This window comes from Scomber scombrus, chromosome 22 (assembly GCF_963691925.1).
Source record: "Scomber scombrus chromosome 22, fScoSco1.1, whole genome shotgun sequence".
Taxonomy (NCBI): domain Eukaryota; kingdom Metazoa; phylum Chordata; class Actinopteri; order Scombriformes; family Scombridae; genus Scomber; species Scomber scombrus.
The window spans coordinates 2,717,670-2,744,762 of NC_084991.1; the positions used below are offsets into that span (position 1 = coordinate 2,717,670).

Genomic DNA, 27,093 nt, shown 5'->3' on the forward strand with positions numbered 1-27,093 from the left:
TAGTCTGTCTATCTTCCCTCCCAGTGTCACGTCCTACCAGACCTTACCCAGGAACATGCCGAGCCACCGTCCCCAGATTGTTCCCCGCTACCCAGAGGGCTACCGAACGCTACCGCGCAACAGCATGGTGAGACCCGACAGCATCAGTAGTGTGGCAGGCTCTGTGTACGACCGGGCCCTCCGTCCCGCCTCCACCACCACCGTCACCACAGCGGATAAGAGGAGGTCGATGAGGGACGACACCATGTGGCAGCTGTATGAGTGGCAACAGAGGCAGGCCTTCTCCAGGCAAAGTCTGGCTCCGCCAACAGGTACAGATACCACAAAGAATTCACCCCACTAGCCTATGATATAGCTCATTATGCTAAATATCTAACCTGCTAATACTCTGACATGATGTGGCTAATCTGTTCTAGTAAGCAACATGAAAACAGCAACTGAAATATACCTTGTAGCATACAAAAGACTCATTATAAAAAAAGACATCTGTAAAACCAATGACAGGACAACTTGAACTGCAAACAGTGTCTACTACTTTATGTGTTTGACACTATCCCAAGTACAAGCCAATCTGACCAACCGGTTTGGCAAAGTGAGCAACAACCTGAAGGCCACAGGTTGTTGGTAAGGGTCCCTAAAATGTCTTTTTACCCAGTCTCAACACCCTGTGTCAAAATCTGATTTCAATATACCAGTGGTGGCCCACAGCTCATTTTTGCCCTGGGGTTCCATAGCAGGTTAGTCCAGCCCTTGATTGAAACGATAAGGGCATCTTTAAACCTGCGTTGTTTAGTCCAGGAAGGTTGGAATCTTGGTGGTTTTCCTCCTTGGAATGATTAATTTGGGCAGGTCTTAAACAAATTCTGAAGTGGTTCAATCATGGTTGCAACTTTTATTTCGTGGCCGTCATAGAAAATGTTGAAGGTAAGGAAAGTTTTTGACTCCTCTGTGATGTTCTCTACTTCTGTTCTTGTGATTTCAGCTGCGGGTCATTATGGCACCCTACCCAGCACAAAGACCATGGGCAACATCTCAGAACACGCTGTGGCGCACTCCATCCCCACCTCACCGTCTCACGGCTCTCTGGCTCTCTACAGCACCTTCTCCCCTCCCCGCCAGCAGGCTGCTCACAACCCCAGCACCCCCCAATCCGAGGTGTCATCACCCGTCTTCAGGGGGGACGTGACGCTCGACCGCCGGCACAGGACACACCTCGCCAAGGTAAGAGAAGATCTGGAGTTTGACCTGCACAATAATGATACTTTATAATTTCATTAAATGGCTATTTCATATAAAAGATGCAATATAATGCACTTCACAAATTCAACAGTAAATAAATAATTATTAATACTGTTAATGAGGTAAAATACTGTCTAAGGTTCCAGCTAAAAACAAGTTTGAAAAGACAAGGTGGACAATCTTAAGATCTAGATGGATGCTAGTCCAGTATGGAGCACTGAAATTGACAAAAGGCAACATCTGTCATTCAGAAATGTCAGGCATAAAAGCCCACAAACCTTCATTGGGCGGCACAGTAATTCACCACTCTGGAACTCCCGGTAGTGCTGTTATAAAAAAATCCATGCTGAATCTTACATCTGCATGCGGATATTTTGCCAGACGAAATGTCAATTTGTGATTGTAGGGTTCTGGAAGATCAGAAACACAAGTACTATTTTTTTGCGAATCTTTCAGTTCAAGCAGTGGTCAGCAGTGAATAGATGCATCTAAGTACAACGTGACATAAATTATAACCTTTCAAGATTAAGATTCAAGAAGTTTATTGTCATATGCATCGTAAAAAACACAGACAATGCAATAGATTAGAAATAAAGAAGATTGAAAAAATCTAATTAAGCTAGATAAAAGCATAAAATTAAATAGGCAAGAGAAGTGCCAAATAACCTGAGATCATTTATAAAGTGAGTGCTTTTGCCACATTTGGTTCTCTTTGAAACATCGTGGAAGTCCACGCCAAGATGTCGCAACAAACCACACAGTGAGAATGTGCTATATGAATATGCCCAAAGGAACAATATGAAGCAAAATACCTTGTTAGAAGGAACAGATACTAATACCTGTAAATAATTTTTTCCGTAAGCTTTTGATCTGCACTTTGCCGTGTCATGACTAGCAACTTGGCATAGACCTGCCTCCTGCAGCTGTTCATTTAATAGCTCAATGTGGCTCCTTTTTTTACCTAAATGATCAGTAGTTTAACACACGAATACATGATACAGCTGTAGGAGAGCATTCATTATTCATAAGTATCAACTAACAAATTACCTTTCAATTGAAGTGTTTCATCATCAGCATAGACTACTGGTTAAATATATATAGAAATAATAAGGGAATAAGACTGGGTTTCTGGATGGTTCCATTTTCTGACCAATCAGAGCTGGATTCAGTGACAGCATGCAGAAACCCAAAAGTCTTCCTCATAATAAAGTCTGATTCAGGGTTTGATAGAAAAACAAGAGTCTCTTTTAGTGTTAGTTCATCCTGACACAGAGCTGAATGCAGAAGGAAAATAACTGGAAATGTCTCTTTGCTGTGCCTTCATTTATTTCTTTCCCAACCGGAGACGGGAAATTAGACAAAATGCAGCTCTCTCCTACTCAAATTCACAGTCCACAGATGTTCCTTTTTGATTTCCCCATGAGACTCTTCAGAGAGAGATGGTGCAAAGTTGAGTTTGTAGTCAGTGGATGAGTCCAATCCTTCTGTCACAAGTGCAAATCCCAGGTCCAATCCCCATCTCCAGGCTGTCAGCCAATGTGACACCTCTGATCAACTTTGTACTCTGACTCAGACACAGTAGACGGCTCACGTTATACTCTCATGATACACGCGCCCTGCTCTGTATTCACACCCAGACAGAGGAGGAAGACACTGAGAACACCTTAAGATTAGGAAATAATGAAGCAAAGTGAGTTGTAATAATGTTGAATCTGTAAGAGCTAAGAAAACAGACACTCTTTGGTTAGTGTAGTAAGTGAGAAGCGAATTTTTGAAATGTAAGAAAGACATTTTAATCAAATAGACAGATAAGAGGAGAACCTGATTTAAACTGTACACAAAATAAAGAGCCATTGTGGAAAATAGTGTAATTTTGTAGATACTGCAGAAACATTATAATGCCATCAAGTTATAGACTATAGGCCTCTATTCAGACCCTGAACTCTGAAGTAGTTTGGTTATAATTTGATTAAATCCAAATATGTTTTAAGAATATTCACTATTTAAGAACAGAATTTCATAAAATGTATTTTACTTTTGTCTCTTTATACTTTTAACAATGTTCTGCATCAATGCAATACATTCCTTTAGACCACTGTAATGGCTGATTTTAATTACATTTAAATTAATTAAAACAAATCTTTGTTCTGTGTTTGCTAACAAAGAAAACTAATGCTGGCAAACAGATAGCAGGATGAAGTCACGAGTGAATGTTGCTTATGTTACCATGTCATTTGAATAATGTTCTTCTTTAATGTGTTTCCGTGTGAATGAATGCATCCAGTTAAAAGCATTACAAACGCTTCTGCTTCCATTAGTAATTAACTAGAGGTATACTTAACATTACTCCCTGTCATTTTTCCCTCTGGCATGCTTTTATTATTATTTAGTTTAGTTTTTTTTCCAAGTGATTTTTCCTAATAGTCAATTATACAGTTTCTGTGATCATTCTACTTTAGATGTATTATTAAGGTCATAGTGGGTGGTGTAGTGGAGTGCATTAGATTGAAAAGTATTCCTAATATTTTGACTACCCCATTAACACACATGAGGGGGCAAAATATTAGGAACACTTTTCAATTCATTTTAATAGTAACACCTGTGCTTTTCCTACTATGACAAGTGAAAAGCCAGTTGTATTGCATTGTACTGAAAGGTGTTTGTAAGTCGAGCGGAAACTGTTTACTACTTTGTCTATAAAATGCCAGGAATTTGTGAAGAATTCCCATCAGAACTTCCCTATTTTTTTTTTTAATATCTTGTTTTGCCTGACCAACAGTCTGTTGTTTTCATTTTACAGTACAGTAATATAAAGCACAAAAAAAAGCCAATCTTTACTTTTGATAAGCTGGACACGGTAAATATTTGGTATTTATTATATAGATAGAACTCAAAAGATTTGCTCATAACATTAATCCGTCATCAACATTGGTTATCAAATAATAATTCAAGAACTATTTCTCTTATATACATTGATATAATTCATATAAATGGGGTGTTCCTAATAGATGGATAGATATACAGATGGATAGATTTGATTTTGAGTTGATTTGATTTGATTTGAAAATCTTTAATAACCCCGAAGAGCAATTTGGTGACAACAACACAATCAATCTTACATAACAATATAAATAAATACAAATAAATACACAGTCATCACAGTTTCACCGGTGTATCGTTCCCAACAAGCTCGCCTACAGCTTATTTAAAAACCTAATGGCAGATGATATAGATAAGACAAAGGAAGTATACATGGTGGAAGTGGTGTAGTAGGACGCTATGGTAGGATAGAATGTGTACCATGGTGGTAGTACAAAAAGTGACAGTGCAAGGATATTAGCAGTCCTATTACTGTATCTAATACAGAATACAAATACACACTATAACAATACAAGAATGTAAACAACAATAGAAAAATACCAAATCCTTAATACCTTGTAAAACAATACTAGAATTAAGGGATAAAAACACAGGTTAAAAATTAAGACAGAACAGTCAGTCAAGGTCCAAAAAATGAAAAAAAGAAGTTCAGGGAGCTTATAAAGTTAAAGTTATAAAGTACATTTGATAAATAAATAACAAAACAATTCAGAACTGTAAAGTATAGAAGTTTATAATCAAATGTTCCTCAACCAATGAATCACTGACACTGGCATGACGCGCTGTAGACCAGGTATGTCCAAACTATTCCATAAAGGGCCTTCAGGTTTTTGCACCAACCAATCAAGAGTACACGATTCAACTAATCAACTGTCTGAAGTCGGTGTGCTCCTGCTTGGTTGGAATGAAAACCTGCAGCCATATGAACCTTTATTGAATAGTTAGGACATCCCTGCTGTAGACAGTGGTCAACAGTCAATGAGCACTTAAACTGAGACTTTCTTTCGTCAGATTAAGTCCAATCTCTTCCCCTCTCCGACAGTACGGCTACCCGCCTGACCGCCGATCCATCGCAGCCGGCGTCCCCCCTCAGACCATCACCCCACAGTCGCTGCAAGGCAAGACGGTGAGTGTTTAAGTGCACGTCCTCTACTCCCACACACTCCATACGACGAGGTGAAACCTGTCCACCTGCTGTCAGTAAACCCTTACAAACAGTGAATAGAATATAAAAAACACATTATAATAAGTAGTCTCTGCTGTCCAACACTAGCGCTCATTGAGAAACAACACGTGTCAATTTCAGTGATGTTTTGTCCTCAGCAGCCTCTTATTGCTGTGTTTTTCCACACGTCTTAGCCAGGACCAATGTAATTATTGACAATGCCATTGTCTCTTAATGATAGGCTGCGCGCACACACAATGTGACAGCATAAGTGAAATTGTCTTTGCTTGAAAATTGAAGCGGCGCCAATCAAGAGTGAGGTCTGATATTTCTGTTTGAAGCAAGCTGGGGAAAATGTCGTGATTGCTTGACCGCAGTCGAGTGCCACGCAGTTCTATTAGAAACATTTGTCCAGTAATTTTCCACATGGCTTTTTTGCAGTGCACTGTTTTGTCACAGTGGCTGCATCCCTTTATTTCACTGTGTCATAAGTGATGATATGCTGAGTGTGTGTGGATGTGTGTGTGAGTGAGACCTATCTGTATGTTTGATGAGTATCTGCAGGAGTGCGTTTGTGTGCACCAGCCCATCCATAAATCCATAATGGAAATCACTCAATTGCTCTTTTTTCCCCTCATCTAGCAGTTCTTGTTTAAACTGACAATAATAACGGCCATTAGTTGTTAGTAACAAGATATTTTGACTCTGATTGCTGACGTGTAGTAAATCAAGCAGCTCACAGAAAGAACCCAGTAGCAAGGTCAATGACAGGTTGCCAAAATGTTTCCTCTGTGGTTGACAGACTATATTGAGTTTTCAGGATATTTCCTAGCTCACTTAGTCACAGGTCAAATAAAGGAACCTTTTCAGTTTTGAAAGATTGTAACAGAAGCTTTATGGGTGAGTGGCCTGAGTGTGGGGATTGGACACCAACATTACAGCAGTACTTATGAGACCTTCAGTTTTTTGTCCAGTTTGTATGGAGGTAAATGAAATATGTTACCATAAAGCAGCAATAATAGCTTTTGGGTGCAACAGAACAATCTGTGCACACAACATTGATATATTATCATTTTAAAAGATTGATATGTTGAATGTGTTAGCACTTGTCTAGTTTACACATCCAGCAGACACAGAGTAACATTAAGATGCATTTGGAGTCATGTTTCTGTTCAGCAGGGGAGTGTTAATCCAATATTCATACTCCTTTTTACTCTGCTATGGTCTTCATCAAATGAGGAAACTGTAAAAAACTAAACTATGAGATTCAAAAGGCTGAAAAGCACCGTTGTGCTTCATAATTCTCTGTTGGTTCATTGTCAGTGAACCATTTCACATTTATTCATTAGGTGGGACACATGCCTCCAAATGAATGTTAATGTTGTTCTCTGTCTGCTGGATGTAATAATAGACAACTATTTGCTAACATCTTAACCTTAACAACTTCATAAAACATTAATATGTCATGGCTGTGTTTTTCTGCCCCCTAGTGACCAAAGTAAAATGCTTGAGTTGCCATGAATAGCAAATGCAGACTTCACATCTCTTAAATAGGATTGCAAGCCCAAATCCTTCTCTTAGGCCTTCCAAATAAAATTGTAAAGTTGTATCTTTTCAATTCTGTAACAGATGGAAGAACTCATAAACCAACCTGAATGAAAAGGTTTCTGTTGATACTGTCTTAAATGTAAAAAGATTAAATGTTTCGCTGTTAGCTGAAATGTCTGTACCTGTAACATAAACAAGATAGTCATCTGCGTATAATATAACTTTGCATCCAGATGGAGAATAAAAGGTCATCCAGTGCTGGTTTAAATGAATTATCTTGCAATTATAGGGTTATAATAAACTTTATTAGACTATTAATCAATGCTTAGAGACCTGTATGTTAGTTCAGGAGTCTTCAGTCACTGCATCATGTTTTATTTAAATCAGTCGATGGGTGTTGTTGATATTGTCAGTGTGGTAGCACTTCTTTTCTCCTCTGTGTTGCTCTGTGCAGCCCGAGGAGCTGACACTGCTGCTGATCAAGCTCCGCCGGCAGCAGGCGGAGCTCAACAGCCTGCGGGAGCACACAGTAGCTCAGCTAATGGCCCTGGGCATGGAGGGGCCCAACCCTAAGGTCAGCACTGGGTGTATACCACGTGTGTGTGTGTGCATGCACGAATTTGTGCTTTACCAACCAAGTAGTGAAAATCCCATAATCTCTGTGCTGGTGTGTGTCTGCAAGGGGAGGTTTCCTTGTGTACATCTGGGAGTTTATTCCAAATGAAATTGAATGCGGTGTGTTCTGTAAGGTTTTGTAAGCAACAGACAGTAATCTTAACCCATCTTCCTGACAGGTGAAAAACTTAACATGCATGATGAGCTGTTGATGCCATCTTTCATGGAGGTAGGACATGTCTGACATCTCCATCCCAATGATTATATATTGGGAAATATTCACAGCCAACCTGTCATTTGCCTATTTGAACACACCAAATGCAATTTCATTTTGGGACTATTGTTGTGGCATTGTTTGGGCTGTCAGGTGCATCATTTTGGATGTTTTTGAAATGGTGTATTGATGCATATTCATACATGTGTACGTGTGTGTGTGTTTGCATGGGGGCACTACTCCTGTCCGAGCATGTCAGCTTAAGGCTTTTGGAGAGCATGGATGCATCAGAGCAGATGCATCAAACAGTGTTGCATTTGTTGTGTTTTGCTGCATCACAAGCATTGGTTTAAACCACTCAGTGTGCTCCTTTTTTATCTGCATTAATTCTTGTGTATATAAACACCTGGTTCTTCAGATTATTAGTTGGTTTTTTTGGGAAAAGACTCTGAAAGTTATTTTTAAAATGCATGTAGAGTAAGTGTGCACCATGTCAAATTTGTTACAAATTGTGCAGCATGTTGTCACATCTAAAGGATAACAATATGCATGAGGAGTCACATTTTGAAGTTAAAATTATATTATGATGTGGGACTAGATATTGCTTCATATTGCATTTTGAATATGGCAGTATGGTAATGTAGTTGTTGTTGTTTTTTGCTGCATTACAGTAAAGTTACTAGACATTTGCAGCTCTGTAGAATGAACAGTGAACCCCTCTACCTTTTTTTTGACATCATATCCACATCAGTACTATGATTTTCTTGGCTGTAAATATCTACAGAAAATGCCATGTACTGCAGCGTTATGAACATATCACTCTGCACCTACTCAACAGTAGTGCATGACTGCTATTGTTTTTATGATAATATGTCATACTATGTCTTGACGGTGATCAGTGCCAACCATTTTAAAATTCTTTCTTTCTACAATATCTGTGCATGGCCACTACAGTATGACTGGTTACAGAAAGATCCTTATTATGACCCGTAAAGTCAGATAACTTAAACATGTTCCTCAAGTTTATTCTCTTTGGAAAAAAATATATATAGATAGATACATTTAGAGTAATTTTTCAATAGACACTATTAGGGCTGGGTATCGGTACTCGTTATCTTTAAGGTATCAACCGAGATCAATTGATACCAAGTAGTGTTGAAACGTCTCCCATCAAACGATACCTGCAATCGATCCTTGGTGGTGAAGTCACGGTGAACTACACGCCTATTACACTGGATAAAAGCAAGTGCACAAAATGTGTAATGGGTATCGAATGAAGTACTCAGTTGGTATCAGTATCACTTTAAGGGTACTTGGACTGGTACTGGTATCGTCATTTTTTTAAACGGTACCCAGCCCTAGACACTATCTCTGCTTTCTCTTTCTATTATCTCTTCCTTCCTGCTAAAACGTTTCCTTTCTCTCCCCTCTCCTGTCTGCTTCTGTCAATCTATGAAACACAACCTCACTTTTCCTGCTTTTTTCTCCTCCTTCCTCTGCGGCTACTACAGACTGATGTTCTGTCCCATCACCTGCAGAGGAACCTTATTTACCTAGACAGCCAGGTGAGGACTTCTGAGCTTGCTCCTCTCTGTTCTGAGCTGCTTCTGCTATCCAAGATATTTGAATATAACCAAACACATGTGATGCTTTTAGAACTTGCATTTGAACCTCAGTTTTTACTCACTGGGAGCATTCTGTTTGAATGTCTTTGTTTCTCTTTGTTACCTCTTTGCCTGTTTACTCATGATTCTCTAATCTGAACACACTAGACATTGATGTTTGCTTTGCCACCAGTGCAAAGTGGTTCCAATGGTTAGCTTGAACTACTCGTGGGCCTTAACACAGCACACTTAGCTTGCAACTTAACAAAACAGTGTTTTATCTAAGCTAATCAATGACACAGCTTCTATAGTATTAAGAGTTTCTTTGGATTTTTGATCTATAATTCAATTATTGTATGTATTACTGGATGTCTATGAAATGAAGGAAGCAGCTACTCCCAAAAGACTAAAAGACAAGGTTGAATTTCCACAGAGATTGCTGCCGATCTTACTAATCAGCAAGTTCAAATTTTTTCAAGTAGGATAAACAAAAAAGGCATAATCAACGATCCAATATACAGCCACAGCAATATATCGGAAATAGGACTGCTTCCACCTATGACATTACTACAAATGGATTTTATATCTGCTTATGAAAGTCTTTTAAAAATTGATAGAAACTGCTACATGCTTTTACAAACATCAGAGAGCCTACCTGGGTCACTCTGAATATTAATTCAAAGTACCTACCAAATACCAAACTATATCTTTAAGAATACTCATGGTTTAGTGTCACTTGGTAGTGATCACTAACTGAAGGTCCACTGGTGAAATACACCTGGACTGTAACATCTTAGTTGTCTCCACATGTTTTTGAATGCAATAGACAGTTTGAATAAAGGTCAGGGCCAGAGACATTTTCACAAATCATGTCACAGGTTTCCATGTATACTTGGAAGCTATTGTAAAACATTTCTTCAGCTTTTCTCTAGTCTGAGCACTAGAATGCTTTGGGAAGGCCTGCTAATTTTTTTTTCTTTATTGAATAAAGACAATACGGGTGTTTGTGAATGGTTTACTACATTGCTGTTGACCATTTCCAATGTATTCCATGCATGTTCAGACTATCCAACATGCAAGTAGCTAAAGGCTTCACTTGAGTTCAGTTTCACATTAAAAATCAACAGAGACTTAAAGGATGTGAATCACAATGAACAAGATCTTCACTCTTATTTACCAAGTTATGTGGGTAATGAAGTTAATGTGTGAAGACATGGACTAGTTTGTTGGAATGCAAAATACAACCGACAAATGGCCGACATTATAAATAATCTATAAAATATGAATTTAATATTCTTGCATTAAATAGACTTTAATGTGATTACCTTCAGAGTAGGTTTTTTTTTAGACCTTTACGATAGAACACAAATGAAAGTTGAAAGTGAATCACTTCTTTCAGTTTAGTTATCATGTAACAATAACATATTATAATGGATTACCTATTCAGCAAGCTTCCATGTTCTTCAGGTTGAAATGTAATAAACTAAAAGTAATGGCTGCATGAAAAGGGATGAAATAAAATCTAAAAACCTTGGCTATGTTTTTGACAATATTACCGAGCAAAAGTAAAGTATTATACTGTAGCAGATTAACTACAGCCTATGTAATCCTTGAAGGATGGTTAGATAAATAGCTATCACAGTAATACCGCTTTAATTTGGCTACACAGCCTATATGCACACTGCTTGAAGGTGTATTAAACACTTTGAGCCTTATTTGGATGTACAAAGTGCAGCAACACCGAACCTTTCTGATTGCTTGCAAATGTCAGCCTTGTACACTCAAGAAAAGAACAGCTCAGGCAATAAATCAAGGGAAGTGCTGGGAAGTAAATGTCACAATTCTATTTACATAGAGGCTGTAGTTTGACTTTAGGAAACAAAGATGAGGTAATTTGTTGTTGACTTTAGTGTGCAGCCACCGATTGATCAAGTTATTTTACTGGGTTTTTCTGCCCCAACCCTTACTGGCACTTATATTAGAAATAATATAGCTGCTTCCACTGAAATCTCATTAACATTGTATTGCAGTGTGCTCAGGTTGCCAGGCTAATTGCAAGAAAAACATAACCTGTCAACAGTTCACAGAGGCATACCCTGATCATGGCAGGCATCTAAATGTGCTGTTTATTTTTGGCCTCTAGGTTTAGAACTTGCTTTCCCACGGTTCCTGCATTATTGAATACGACTGCTCGGCTCTGGAAAGGTCATGTGCTTAAAGGAGAAACTAGCCTGTGTAGAAGGAAGTGGCAAGCAGCTTCGATTGCTAATTGAAAAAAAAAAGAAATGGTTTGATTGTCATAGAGTAAAGAGTTGTTCCTCTTCAAAAAGTTTGTATCCTCAGTCAGTCAACAGGGTTCATATACTGTCAAAACTTTGTCAGGTTTAAAGGAATATAAAAGTGTTTTCTGCATTGTTTGACCTGTGTGTTACAAACCTCTCAGTCAGCCTTTCATTTGATTTCATGTCTATATACTCGAACAATCACATAGCACAGAATTAAAATGTGTTTGAGAGTTGCTTGAAACTTTCTGATGATTAGTGAACATTTCTCTCCTTTTATGTTTATCGCGTAGCTATCAATTTATTCTGGACTTGGACCAACTCTGATCCCTGGTTGAGGTTTCTGTTACTAGGAACCAATAGCACCTGTGAAGAACTCTACTTCATAGTGCACTGGAATGAAATTAATGAAGTAGAAATGAAATGGAAATACATTTAACGATGTAAAACCCTTATTGTGCCTTGAAAAATGCTCAACCACAATGATCAAAAGTATTTGTAAGAAATCAGCTAATGCAAAAATGCCAGTACCAGATCCCAGGCATTACAGAGAAGGCTGTAAATTATGTTCTTCAAGTGTAGAGTTAGGATTCGGGTTAGAGAATATTAACTGTCCATCACAGAGTGGCGTTTATTCTATGTTTTCCTAAACATATCAAGAGGGGTAGTTCTATTCCATCTCCAGGATATCAGCCATTAAACAGTTATTACACCACTGTATCCTCTTTCTCCTTGGCACTCCGCTAGATGAAGGAGAATGAGCCTCTAATCTTCATGATTCACACTATGATCGAGAACTCGGCACCAAGGCCGCAACTCTACCAGCAAGTAAGGTCTTTGGCGAGTTCTGGCTTGAGACCCATTCGAGACAGCCTATTAGTCTTTTGACATGTCTTTTGTTGGGATAAAACCTGCAAAATCATGCAGTTTTTACTTCATCCATTGAGGTTTTGAAAGGTCTCCGTAAATCAAGTAGCATGTTTGTAATCCTAAATTAAATTCAAATTTGAAAGGACCAAACTATATTCTTGTGGTGAGGTTTTACCCAACAACACTTTAATCTCTAATTATACGTCAGTGTACATAACCTGAAGAGTTCTCTCCAAAATATACCTACATTACACTCCAGGTACTGTAGTTTTGGGGTTTATTTCCCAAAATTGATGTTTCTGTTGGTTCCTAAATGAACTCTTCAGTTGACTCAATGGGTTCTGATTCAAGCCAGACCTTAGCCTTGGTAGCCCAATGGTTATGTATCCACATTTTCCCCTTTCACCATCTACCTATTATTTCACAACATTGGATGCAAACATTCTGTTCATCAGTCGGTCGTTCCCTTCAGCAAACTTCCCTGATATCATCACAGCGATATTTGAAATGTACTGTATATGAAGTTATGTTTGGTTCGGGCACATCTCATTTCATTGCTTTCCGTTTGATGCTGTTGGCATCTAAAGTGAGCATGGCTTATGATGTAATGCTACATAGCCATGGATTTCCCCTCTCACCATCTGTCTTCATACAGCACTGTTCATTATTGGGTATCACTTTGGAAATGCTGACCGTTTCGATGTGCTCATCTTAATGGTTCACTTTTTCAGATACTCTGTGGCTACAAAAGGATAATGCTCATCATATTTTGTCATAGTTTAAGAAATATTGTGATGTTTTTGGAAGAAAAAAGAGCCAGGGCATGGTTGGCCTAGCTTAGCATAACGACTAGAAGCAGGTGGAAATAGCTAGGTACCTGTCCAAAATACTGCTACCAGCACATCTGAAGCTCACTAACATGTTGTATATTGTTGTTTAAATTGTACATGTTACTCCTCCTAAAACTACATATTAATGTTTCTACATAATATGATGTCTTTTCAAAGTTTGGACAGAGCCAGGCTAGCTGTTTCACCTAGCTTGCTGTCTTTATGTTAAGCTAGGATAACCACATCCTGAATCCAGCTCTTTACTTAACACACAAACATGAGATTGATATCAGTCTTCTCATCACATTTTTGGAAAGAAAGTGTAAATTAGTATTTCCCAAAATGTTGAACTATTCCGGTAAAAGGGTATGCATTGATGTCACTGGTGACGGTGCATTCCCTATTCTGGACGTCCTCATATGAGGTATTGTAGACTATGGGTGAATCCAAGCGTCAGTCATGAGCATCCAAGTCCAGCTGTGATGTACTGAGTAGATCAGTTTAAAAGTAACTATAAACCAAGTGGATCTAAATGGTGTCCGGTGAAGTTGACTAATAAAAAAAAACACGAAACTGTATCTTTATAAGACAATTTGAACTCCTGAAATATGGCCTCTATAATGCATTTATTCATCACTTGCTACAAATCTAGAGACCCTTTCAGTGAGTTGAATAGTCTTAAAAAAAGTGCCATTTGAAGCACAATGCCCCACATTAATGCAGTCTCTGGATTCCTTGTGTGTGGGTTTGTACTATCGTCTTAATTGTATTTCCGGGAACAGATAATAATGTGCTCTGTAAAATTCAGTCCATTAGTTGTCAAAGGATTTTATCACTTTATTCCAGAGCACTAAAAATATTTCTCTCTGTGCTCATCTGTCACTTTTTTTCTGAGCCAACAATGTATCTTTCTCTTTTTTTTGTGTGAAGAAAAATTGTATTGCATCAAGAAATGAGCCTAATCATTCACACCTTATTAGGTTGCAGTTGTGTTTTCTGATGGAGGTTCATGTATGCCTAAGAATGGATTGCCTAAGATTCAGAAATCAGATAGCATGTTTACATCACTTGAAAAAAGTCATAAACCCAATGGGAATCTTTTCAATTTCATATATTTTGGTTTAATGATGGAATACCCTAATTTTTGCAATAATTAGATATAACCTTCTTTCCATACAACCAATTCAATCTTGCATAAATCAGTAATGTGGCATTCTATCATAGCCAGAGCGGACAGTCACACTGAGCCTGATAGCAACACAATACAAGAGCCCCATACTTAGATCAACAGTCCACATTAGCTAAGAAGTCCCCTTCTTATCGAACTTAGAAACATGAACACACCTTGTCCTGCAGCTTGTAGCTCAATAAGCCAAACAAGAATTTACCATGGAAAAGTAACCACTAATGTCGGTTAGCAGGCTAGATAGCTAATCAGACAGCATGTAAACATACCTGCAAATGTCACATTGGTACTGTTAGATCCTGGTGTGGTCATTCCTCTTCAATGCCACTGTTAACCACACACCATCTACTCTTGACATGTAGCCATAGCACAAGTGGACATATTTTGACAGCAGAAACATATTCTTCGAATTCAGTCTTTAGGACTTTAGGAGACTTTTAATTTGAGAGATGCTAGTCAGTGATTGTGGACTGAAGGTGGACTGACTGAACAGGGATTGTTGTGCTAGAGCACTTTTTTGTCTTACTGTGCCTGAATTTAACATATTCTGCTCAGTTGTGGAAACTGACACCCAGCTTACACCAGAGAGATCAGTAGGTTTTAGGATAGAGAAAAAACACAATTGATTCTGCAACATTGGGAGGTTTCTCTGAGTTGGAGTCATTTTTATGCAAATGCAGAGAAAGAATCAATTCTGATCAGATCTATAAGGTGACTCAGGTTTCCAAATCAAAAATATAGCTTTGTTATCCAGGTTTTTCTTAATCCCCTTGATCAATAGAAGGAACCTTGGTTTCAAATTATGATGACATTTCGGAAATCAAGTTATTGTTAAACCTGAGGATTAATGAGGAACACTTCTTAAGTTTAGAAGGCATCGTTCCTAAGGATTCTCTATAGGATTTGAGAAAATAATAAAGCATGACACATAATGAATGACTAATGTAAAGCAACCAGGATTAGCAGGAAGACTTTTCATAGACACACAATATGGAAAGATATATTCTTTTTTTCCATTTCATTTCCACAAAAATGAAATGAACACCAGTTTGTAAAACGGGAACGTTTTGCCCTGAATACAGTCTCCCAGGCAGATTTTCCTCTTAGATCATAGCCCTAACCCTATGACCTGAAGAAACATTTGATAGATCAATAGAAGAGTTTGGGGATGAACTTTTACATCCTCTCAGGCTATGACTCCTTCTGTATTTTTCAACATTATACTATACAGCCACAGTATCCTAGTCATAACCTGGGTAAACAGCTTCAAGTGAAATTAAACAGGATTAGTGAATATTCATCCCCTTCATCCCCTCACTGTCTGACTCTGGAATGAGCAGAAGGAAGCATATGAAGAGTTTCTCTCTCAAATCTGAAGCATTTGAGTGAAAATGGCTTTGAAATAACATCATTCATATCATAAAAGTAATTCAATTTTGAGATGCGATTCAGTCACATCAGAGAGCACCCTTTATCATTTGGTTAAAAAAAACTGATACAATTTCAGGTTATTCTTGTTCCCCAAATTGCAAAACATAGCAATTGGTAATACTCTTCATGGCTCTTCCTAACAGATATGTTTTGTCGCCCCCTGCTGTCCGTTTCTAACCATGCCTCCTTATTCCAGATAAGCCCAGACGACAGAGACTACAAAGACAGCTCCTTCGTCCAGCGCACAGAGGAGGCTGACATAGATGTAAGTCACATAGAAGCTTCACTAAAAGAGAAAAAAATATCCAAGAAACTGTAGCTGCATCATGTGTGTGTGTGTGTGTGTGTTTGTTTGTGTGTGTCAGACCAAACTGAGCAGACTGTGTGAGCAGGACAAGACAGTGAGGATGCAGGAGGAGAAATTGCAGCAACTTCACAGAGAGAAGGTACAGCTGTCATATGTGCACATTCTAATGTTAATGTGTGTGTGTGTGTGTTTGCAGTAGCACAATAAATGACTGTGTGCGTTTGTGTTGTGTTGCAGCACACTTTGGAGACGGCCCTGCTGTCCGCCAGTCAGGAGCTGAGCGAACAGAGCGCCTCCAACCCCGCGGCCGTGCAGAGCCTCGTCCAGCAGAGAGACGTGCTGCAGAACGGCCTGCTCAGCACCTGCAGAGAGCTGTCCAGAGTCAACACTGTGAGCACGCTTCAACACTTTCACATACACACATCACTGCAGGACAGCTTATTGATGAAAAACTGTTACAGGAGTTTTCACACTAGCAGTTTGGTTCATTTCTGGTTATAAGATCATAAGAAATCATGCATGGTCCTGTATCAATCAAGCATCACAGAGCAGGAAATTAGTCTTAAATGCCCGAAATGATAAGAGTGACACATTTTTCCTCTCACTTAAACAAATCTTGTGCCTGATGCTAAGAAAAGCACAACAGCATCTCTTTTTACAAAAACCAAAGACCTTAGGGAAAATGCAGCTTTCCCGCAATAGTTGGGGCAGTAATAAATCTAACTTTGATCCCTCTTTTGCTGAGCTTCTACACAGACCTGGTAATAGCTTTATCTGACAAACAAAATGAGTGCAGGGTGGGACAATTACTCGTTTTACCCTGTGGATCGTTTTGACCTAGTGGAAGACAAATAATGTATCATCCTGGACGCCATATAAAGTTCTGGGTAAAAAACATGCTTTTCTTGACTTCTCTCTCTTAGTCTGACAACGTTTTCATTTGTTTAGCTGAGTCTGTAACTATTTGACCACCATCAACACCGATTAGAAATCCACACAAAATTTCCCTTTAACCATACATATGTAAACATTTGAGGTTGGTACTGTATGATGGAACGTCTAATGTGCACTCTCTGCCTTGTCTTTCCGTCAAGTGACAGCAAGAATTTATGACTCTCATTGTTTAATCTGATGCAGTGACCATTGTGTAGTCTGATATTTCCCCTCCTTTCTTTACTTATAGGGAAATAAAATTTGAGACAATGTTTATTCTTTCATTGTCTATGTCCAAGACAAGGTTTCATCAACGTTAGGTCAGATATAAGGATTCCATTAAAAAAAAGCAGGATTTAGGTGTATCCAACACCCAAAGCATGATGGGAACATATTCATCCCCAAAGAAAAAAACGTCAAAAGATTTTCAAAAGTTCTTTAGATGTTTTTTTTTTGGCTGTTTATACATTATAATGGCAAGAGTAAGTCACAAAATGACTCATCAACATAGTATAGTTATATATCTTTGGAACACTGACGCTCTCTTCATTCTTACAGACATTTACTGTGTGTTTAAACCATGTGGACATACAGTACAGCTGTGAAGTTCACAGTGTTAGAGGGTACAGAGATATCCCTAAAAGAAATGGGAAGTAAGGTTTTTTTTTTTAGGGAAGCAGAGCTTTAGGCATACGCACACACAGTCCAATGACCCTGTTGTTGGCTGGTGTCCTGGTTTCAGGAGTTGGAGCGTTCCTGGAGGGATTACGACAGGTTGGAGGCGGATGTGACTCTGGCCAAGTCCAACCTGCTGGAGCAGCTGGAGGCCCTGGGCAGCCCACAGGTAAGACACATAACCATGCATAAACAAACACACACCTTTACTGCAGTGTTCAAGTTTTTAACAGCACTTGTGTGTGTGTGTGTTTTTGTCAGTGTTGGCGAGTAACTAGATACAGATGTTACAGCGTTATTTTTGATTACAAACTAAATGTAAGTGTAATCTGTTACAGTTACTGAGAAAAAATGTTTCATTAAATGACAGTTACTGATGAAAATGTTGATGAGTACAAAGGAGGTTACATCTGAAGTCACACCTATAAGATTTTGCTCAGGAGGGTTTTTTCCTCATTATTTAATATTTAACATGTTACTGAATACATATATTGCTGTTTTTTATTCTTTGAAATCAATATTTTTTTATATTTAGTAAATAAATCATGACGTGGGCTTATTTGGAGCACACATGGGTTTAAATGGAGTCACAGTACCAGTTAAGTCCTCTTTATTCATCAAATATCTTTATTTTATATTCCAAAATCTACATGAACTAATGAATACATGTTCAAATGAGAGATAAATCTTCTTTATAAGAAATGATCTCTCTTATAAATCATGTCAGTATCCATGAAAAACAGCTGAGTTTAGATTTTGGTGCTTAATGGGAACATTTACCCTAACAGCTGAAAACATTGGTTAGAACATTAGAAAAGTCATCAAATGTAACAAGTTACATTACTTTGATGAAGTCATTGAAATAGTTACATTACTCATTACATTTTAAATAGAGTAACTAATAATGTGTAAGCTATTATATTTCCAAAGTAACCTTCCCAACCCTACTTTTTGTGTATTTTCAGACAGAACCTCCAAGCCAGCGGCACATCCAGATCCAGAAGGAGCTGTGGAGGATCCAGGACGTGGTGGAGGCTCTGACTAAAAACAAACCACAGCGGAGCACAGACGGCGGTGAGTGTCTGTAACAGATCACAGAGTTTGCTGCCATTATTGCACTAAAGAAACGATGGAGGATAAATCTGACGCAACTCTCCTCTATGATGTAAAATGTAAATGTGGTCACATGACTAAAAATGAGGACAGATAGCTTTGCAACATAAGCTTCAGCGGGTTTCTTTTGTGATAGAAAATGACAATGACAATGTTTTTTTCTTTTCTTAGGTTTTCCTGGTTCCAAACCACTCTCCAGCATACAGAAGAACGAGGTAAAATACAGTCTAGAAACTACACTCGCTCTCAGTGATTAAAATGTGGTTTAGCCTCTGGCTCTTATCATGTGTCTTAAAAAATCATCTCTGAATATGGAACGAGTATGTGATTTTGCCAGAAGTAAAATGAACGTGGGTGTAATGGTGCATGCATTCTAAAGGCGGCTATGTTGGAGTGACCTGCTGTTAAACTAACAACTTGTTTGCTAAATAGTTTGCATGGAGCACAGCATCCATCAGGAACACATGGATGGTTTTGGCTCTGTATATTTTCTAAGCACTGGACAAACTGAGCACAATCTGGATGTCTTGCAAGTTTTAGCCAATTAACTACAAATTGTGTATGTTTTACATCGTTGCAGGCCGTTTTACAAAGCACACTAGGGGTGTTTTCAAATCTGTGTTAAGTTTAAATGAAAGTCTGGTTGGTTTTCCTCTTTAGTATGATCTGATCTCACAGCAAATATCAGGTGCAGACCAAAGCAACCAAACAGAGACCCTGGAAAATCAGTCGGGTCACAAAATAAATATATAATTAAAAATAAATAATTCTGGAGTTGTTCATTTGAAGTGGGAATGCAATCTGACCTCAGCTCTGCCCACAGACTGGAACAATATCACAGATTTTTAAATATTCCGCTAGGCTCAAGGAAAGTTTTACATATATAAAACCTTATTGGATTAAACATTTATAATACAAACAGTTATAATTTACCTCATTTGCAATTAGATAAAGGTGGTTATATAAAGGTGGTCTATGGGGAAAACACCTATTGGGCTGCAGGGGATTTTTTTTTTTTTTTTTTTTTTTTTTGCTACAATACCACAAGTGGCCACTGAGAAAAAATTGGCAGCAAAGCTGAACAGTGGTGCCATATCCTGTTCTCTTATGGTTACAAACTGGACTAACAATGAATTACGTTGTCTTCTTGCAGCTTCTTTTGTTTGTTTTCAGTCCTGCCCCAGACACATCTGACCAATAAGAGGAGAGAACGTTCTTGATTGGCTTTTAGTGATGCATTTTTGTTGGTCAAACTAATTTTAAAAACTCATCCACTGATTGGTTCCAGAGTCAACTTCTATGTAGGTTTGACAACACCCTACATGCTTTGATTAATTTCCTACCATGCACATCTAAATGAACTTGATGAATCTTGAAATTGGAGATTTGACAGAAGCTAAGCTTAAGATAAAAGAAAAAACCTTGTCATGATATTATATTCATGATTTCTCAGATGTCAGAGAGTTTCCTGTGGGTGCTCAGTTGTCCCCACATAATATATATATGGAACTTATGTGATGGTAAGCTGCTTTTCTTAGAGTTCAGGTGAAGTCTGTAGTGGAAACCACTCACACTGACACACTCTTAACACACTCTTAATTCCAGCCACCACTGACAACATATAAGGACCCTAGACCCTCACGGTCTTAAGGTGTCCGAAGTCTTTTATCCTTTTCATGATGTCCAAAACATTCTTTGACTTGTGGGTTTCATTTTCAGACAGTGTCACTCTGTACTTTACATGTACGGCAGCCAATAGTCAACATGTTCTTGAACACAAACAACAAGTACCTCATGACAGACAGTGCACTCCACTGGTACCATAGTTTCTTTGCAATGACACCAGCTGTGTTAACTGTCAACAGGCAGTGACGCTGCTGCCACTCAGTCCTCTCAAGGAGGGCGAGAGCGTGCCCCCCCGCCCGCCCCTCCCCCAGTACTACGACTCATCAGAGCGCCCCCCTCACGTGCCCCCCTACCACTCACACACCAGCGGCCGCCTGCCCCTCCACACGCACCGTCCCGAAGACCGCAAGCCTGGCTCAAGGAACGGAGCGCACAGCGTAAGAACCGCTGCGAATGTTCACGCCCCTCCCATCTTGCTCCCTCCATCCACACCTTTTGGTTTGGCTGTCGCTGTGATCCACCATCGATCAGCAAGCTCGAGCCTCTGCATCCGAACTACTTCATTTCAGAGGACATAACCACATTGACATGAATTCTCATCATTTTCACCTTTCAACTTGACAAGCTGAAGTGACCCATTTCCTCAACATGTGCCATTAAACACATTTTATTTATTTCAGTGTTTTTTTTTTTCTTTCTTCCCTTCAATCCATCTTCCATCCAGACATCATTGTCACTCTCCTACAGTGTCTTGTACTGGCCTGTCCTGGTACATGTATTCATATGTGGAATATCATCATCATAAGACTAATGTTTTATCGGTTGGTTTATACATGCATCTCTTGAGTGTATCTTGCCTTCTACCTTGAATACAGTTCTTAAAGTCAAACATAGCATAATTGTTACCAAATAAAAATGTATGCATCGCTAAATTAAAACAGGTTGCACTATAGTGTACTATAGAGAGAATGACAAGAGTGTGCAAAGCTGTCATCAAAGCAGAACAAGAATCTCAAATTTAAAGTATCTGAAATTCAAAAAACATATTTTGCTTTGTTTACACTTTTTTGCTTTCTACATAATTCCATAGTTGTTATTTCATAGTTAGCTATAAAATATTTGAAATAAAGAAAAAACATTGAATGAGAAGATGTTTCTTAAGTACTTTTGACTGGTATGGTATATATCAACATATTTGACCCAACACTTTATCAAAAGTTACTGTTTAATAATGATCTAACCTGGGAATATTTTACATTCCATAAAATAACACAACATACCTTGTAATGCTACAGTGATGTCCTATATAGTTTATTACTTTTGATTGGACAGGAATATTAATGATTCCACATTACCGAAGACGTTAAGACATCTCTTAAGTTTTAATGGTGCAATCTGATCTAGTTTGATACTAGATGGTAGTTACTAATAACATAGGACGAACCTTACACACTAACTTAGGCATGAATTTAGAAATGGCTGGTGTGACCACATAACTCCTTTATGCCTGTGCTATTTTAGCACCATGAAGAACACACCGGTTCCTTTGAGGATACACAGAGGCTGTCAGTTGGATACCTTGCATCCTGAAGTCGGGCTATTTCATGTACATGTACTTTACATAAGACCAAGGCAAAATCAAAAATGTGTGTCTGTGTTATTTACTTACAGCTCACCTTCTCTACAACACCTTCATTTGTCCTTGTGTCTTTTTACGTCTTGAACAGAAGAGTAGAAATAATCAATAGGAATAGGACTTATGATAAATCGGGAGGGTTCAAATAAAGTGTTACACCTGTTCGTGAAAAATTTGGGAGATACAAGAACAAGAAGACGCCATCCGAATCAACTTGTTCATTGTTTAGTTATTTTAAAATGTTACTGTCCATGTAATAGTGCAACCAAAGAACTGCTAAAAACTCTCACCGTTTCTGTTCTGACTCTGAGTCTTCTCTGACTTCACCTTAACAGCAAGCTCCAGACTACCGGCTGTATAAGAGCGAGCCCGAGCTGACCACAGTAAAGGAGGAGGTGGATGAGGCCAACGGCGAAGACAAAGACAAGACTGACACTGCTGCTGACAGTAAAGAGACCGTCTCCAAAGGTACTTCTAGACTCACATAAAACTCACGTTCTTGCACTTTTTGAACATTCCACCTTTTTACTAATGCCCGAATACTGTTCTCCTATCAGGACTTCTGAACATTTACATTTCCTTTGTTCTTCAGTCCAGTGCTGAAACATGTATTGTACTTGGATTTAGTTGTTTTCCATTGTAAGCCTACTATATCAAAGGCAAACTCCACCAAAATCCTTTGAGTATTAAATACTCAATGCTTGCAGGCTTGGGAGGTGACTCTTAAAAGTTTCTAAATTGCTTCTTGGCTCAGGATGAAAGCTGTATTCAGCTTGGATAAACTCAGTCATTCATTTAAGTGTTTTTTTTTATCTATCTTTGACTGAGTCTCTATTGACCTTTTCTTTGATTCGCTGATTCCACAGTCCGACAGTGAAAGACAGAAAGAGCCTGAACACTAATGTTGAGATCTCTTCAAGATTATTAGAGTGAAACAGAGCGATCTGAGTTCTTTTGTCACATTTAAAACATGAGTAGATTAACTAGCACATTGGACCTACCTGAGTACATGTTGGCAGATACATTCTTATTGCTGCCTTCAGAATGAATTATCACTCAAAGCCCCTCATACCCTCGGCTGTCTAGCTTCTCTTTTTCTAGAAATAGAGTTGTATGACTCTTTAACAAGATTAGTTCTCTACAGCCAAGTTAGCAACTCTGTGAGGCTATACTTAAGCACAGCAATGTTTTGAGCTAAATGCTAACGTTAGCATGCTAACATGCTCACAATGACAATGCTAAGATGCTGATGTTAAGCAAGCATTATGTTTACCCTGTCGCCATTTACAGCTCTGACTTGTAGGAATGGCATAGTTTTGCAGGTATTTTATCATAAATCAAAGTATTGGACAAATTGAAATTTTGACCTGACCTTGACCATTCATTTTATGCAATCCATCCAATAGGTAATGAGACATTTCACTCAAATCCAAAACTTTCAAATTGCTGGTACCCCCAGAGCAGAGGTGTCCAAAGTATTCCATAAAGGTTCATATGGCTGCAGGTTTTCATTTCAGCCAAGCAGGAGCACACCAAGCTGGACTCATTTAATCAACTGATCTCAGACAGTTGATTAGTCCAATTGTGTGCTCTTGATTGGTTGGAACAAAAACCTGCAGGCACATGGCCCTTTATGGAATACTTTATAGGCACATGGCCATTTATGGACATGCCTGCCCTGGAGGAAAAGGCAGGGGGTCGCCACTGTCATTAGGATTCAAGTAACCGTGAATGGCTATACAAGACTCTGTGCCAATCCATCAAGTAGATGTTGAAATATATCATGGGATAAATGACATACTCCTGCTAGAGGAAAAGTCAGGGGATCGCCAAAGTCATTAGGACATACCCTCTGAAGACCAAGAAGGCCTGGACAAAATTCCAATTCAATCCATTAAGCAAAGTAGGCACCAAAGTAACATGGCTAAAAACTGAGGATGCAACAGTCGTGCAGTAGCAAGTGTTGTGAGGTCAGGTTCAATTCCACTCTTCTACTGAATCATAACTGCCTTCAGGCTCTTTGTGAGGCTGTTTTTTAGTGTTAAACCTATTAATCACAACAACAAAAATACATGACATCTTAATTCTAAATTAAAGAGCAAGCATCTCTCAGGCATACCTCCACAAGACATGAAGACATGTCTTTGGAATTTGGGGAGAAATAAGGTTGATTCGTTCTATTCTAATTGAATTAAAAACACTTACAACTTGCTGCTACACAGTCCCATTTGTGTTTCCATATTTGGAGTCTTTTGTGAAATGGAGCGTGGTTAAATGTTCTGCCAGAACATGAACAATTAGCCTGACCGAAGTGTTTGTTTGCTAACGTGTGACAGCTTTCACTGACTTTTTCCCCAACAGTGCCCCCCTACCCGGTGGGCATCGTTCCTCCCAGAACGAAGTCTCCCATGAGCCCTCCTGAGTCCGCCACCATTGCCTCTTACGTCACTCTGAGGAAGACTAAGAAGCCTGAATCCAGATCAGTAAGTTTTGCCTAAAGCATCAACATAAAGAAAAAACAAAAGGTTGAGATTAAATGAACCAATTTCAATTCAGCGAACGTTGCAGAAGCAGCCTGGAGGAAAGCTGTTTAGTTGAGTTTTTTGTGCGGGCACACATTCCTTTGAGAGATGCTTAATCTGCACCACCATGACGGAATTACATCTGCATTTACAATCACACTTCACTCTCATTCACATCACACAGCTTACTTGCTGTAGGAACAATTTCTGCATATATTGAATGTTTGAGAGTGTTACCTGACAGTTGACTTCCCCTTTTAGGTCCACTGCTTTTCTTTACATCTCAGAGCAGGAAGTTTTCTTTCATAAGATACCAAAAAGGGCCTTTGTATTTGTTATGTTGTATTTATGTAATTATGGCTGTAATCATCAAATAAAGATTAACATTAACATTGCGATTGAAATGAATGTGTAAATTCCTAAATACAGGCTGGGGACTTAATGTACCTCAACACTATAGAGAACCAGGCCGTTATTTGGAGCAGGTTTATATTAAAGACAGGCCTTTATTTCTGATTCCCTCTGTCCCCTCTGTCCCTCTGTCATATATACTGTCTTCTTTTTTTCTTTTATAAGGGACCAAAAGTCAAAAAGATACCAAAAGTATTTTCTAATTCCCTTTGCCCCCTGATTAATGGTTAATGGACTGTACACTCAAAGTGCTTTTACGTTACAAGTCACATTCACCAATTCACACATACACTGCAGACAGCAGTTTGGGGTATTTTGGGAGTATCTTACCCAAGGACACATCAACATGTGGACTGGAGGAGCCGGGACTCAAACCACTGATCTTCCGATTAGTAAAGGGCATAATTCCTCCCTTTCCAGTTTGGAACATGAAATATCTACAGAAAGTGTTCAGTTTCACTGATAGGAGCTTAACACTGATTTTAAAAACTATACACAGTTGAAATGAATTAGTGAATGAAAACAGTATTTCTGTAGACTGAAAATTGAATATTTGTCATAACACTTGGTTTTTCTCCGTGTTGTGGAAATGAGAGAACTGCTAGAGTCTGTTTCTGACTTTCCTTCTGTTACATCTAGGTTAAAAATATAGATACACTGTAACCACAGATAAAGCTGCTCCACATTTACTCAAACACAGGATCTGATGTAACTGTCCCCTGTGGTTGTTACTCCCACAGTCACCCACACTACACCTACACCGATATGAGGCATGCATCCTGACCATAAACCTTCACCTAGAGATTAAAAAACATCACTCAAAGCAAAACATCAGAAGTCTAAAGCTCTGCCAGTGAAACTCAGTGTTCAACAGCGTGAAAGACTTGAACAAAATAGACCTATTACTTATGAGATACCTTCTGATCTGGACAAAAGAGAACTGACCTGTTAACTGATATTAAGGCCAGTGAAGCAAAAAAACACAGATTCACCCTTTAAAGAAAGAAAAAGAAAGTGTAACATTGAGTCTTTTCCTGCGTAGGATCGTCCCAGAAGCGCAGTGGATCAGATAGGATTCGGGGAGCGAGAGGTGGGCAGAACGAGGATGAGCGTGGAGGAGCAGCTGGAGAGGATAAGGAGAAACCAGGAGGCATCATCGCTCCGAGAGAAGAAGAGAGAAACCCCGTCCCGCTCGCCCTCCTTCAACAAAGAGAACCCCTTTATTATCGTACAGGTAATGTCACTTGATAAGTGTGAGCCTATTTCTTCTTTATATTTCTTAAACTAAGAAAAAATGCCAAACATGTTAAACTATCAGTTAACTCAAGTGTGTATGTGTGTGATCAGACCCGGGCCCATGCAGAGGGAGCTTGTGCAGACCCTGTGGAGCTGGAAGCGGCACTGCAGCAGCTGAAGGTGGCTCACATTGAGCAGAGCAGGTCGACTGCTGAGGCTGCGGGGACTCACACTGAGAGAGCACTGACTGCACTACAGGTTCATGAGGTTTTTATTCAAATTTTCTCACATCATAGTCATAGCCACTTTAATTCATTCTGAACTTCAACCTCTGCTCTGACAACCGGTTCCAACTGTAGCATCATCCAAACATTGTACACACTTTTTCAGGTAATAATAAACTAAACATAGTCAAAGTTAAAAAAAAACTAGAGGTTAACAATTGTAGAAATGCTCCCTGCAAGTCAAAAGTTAGGGCGTCAACCTTGCAGACGAACATGCCCATAAATGTCTGTTTCGTAGCCTTTGTTGCTAAGGTTGTTGCTAAGGCTTTTGCCATGTGTTGTAACTTGTTTATGGTATCCAGTCTATTTCGGATCAGATTCCAGCTCAAACATGTACGATTTTAACAAGGAAAAAGTAGTGAAATCCTGCTACTATAGTTTGTTATAGTTTGTGGTTTATTGAAGTAGCCTCCCGTGCCCCAGTGACACAACTTCCAGAATCTGACCAATCAGGACAGACTAGGTTCCTCAAGAGGGGCTTAAAGA

The 27,093-nt window shown here is 38.9% G+C and overlaps 1 protein-coding gene across 2 annotated transcripts in view; it reads left to right on the forward strand.

Moving 5' to 3' along the window:
• Positions 1 to 27,093, forward strand: part of LOC134004233 (pleckstrin homology domain-containing family A member 5-like) — a 238,712-nt gene that overhangs the window by 202,941 nt on the left and 8,678 nt on the right. The window contains exons 12-25 of one of the 2 annotated variants that reach the window (XM_062443434.1): positions 25 to 311; positions 983 to 1,221; positions 5,162 to 5,245; positions 16,061 to 16,129; positions 16,230 to 16,310; positions 16,409 to 16,561; positions 17,847 to 17,948; positions 18,745 to 18,853; positions 19,064 to 19,107; positions 20,758 to 20,955; positions 22,490 to 22,622; positions 24,516 to 24,637; positions 26,130 to 26,321; positions 26,435 to 26,590. In XM_062443434.1, coding sequence (XP_062299418.1) covers positions 25 to 311; positions 983 to 1,221; positions 5,162 to 5,245; positions 16,061 to 16,129; positions 16,230 to 16,310; positions 16,409 to 16,561; positions 17,847 to 17,948; positions 18,745 to 18,853; positions 19,064 to 19,107; positions 20,758 to 20,955; positions 22,490 to 22,622; positions 24,516 to 24,637; positions 26,130 to 26,321; positions 26,435 to 26,590 — 1,969 coding nt within the window. The remainder of the gene's footprint in view (positions 1 to 24; positions 312 to 982; positions 1,222 to 5,161; positions 5,246 to 16,060; positions 16,130 to 16,229; positions 16,311 to 16,408; positions 16,562 to 17,846; positions 17,949 to 18,744; positions 18,854 to 19,063; positions 19,108 to 20,757; positions 20,956 to 22,489; positions 22,623 to 24,515; positions 24,638 to 26,129; positions 26,322 to 26,434; positions 26,591 to 27,093) is intronic. The other variant, XM_062443435.1, reaches the window with a different exon arrangement.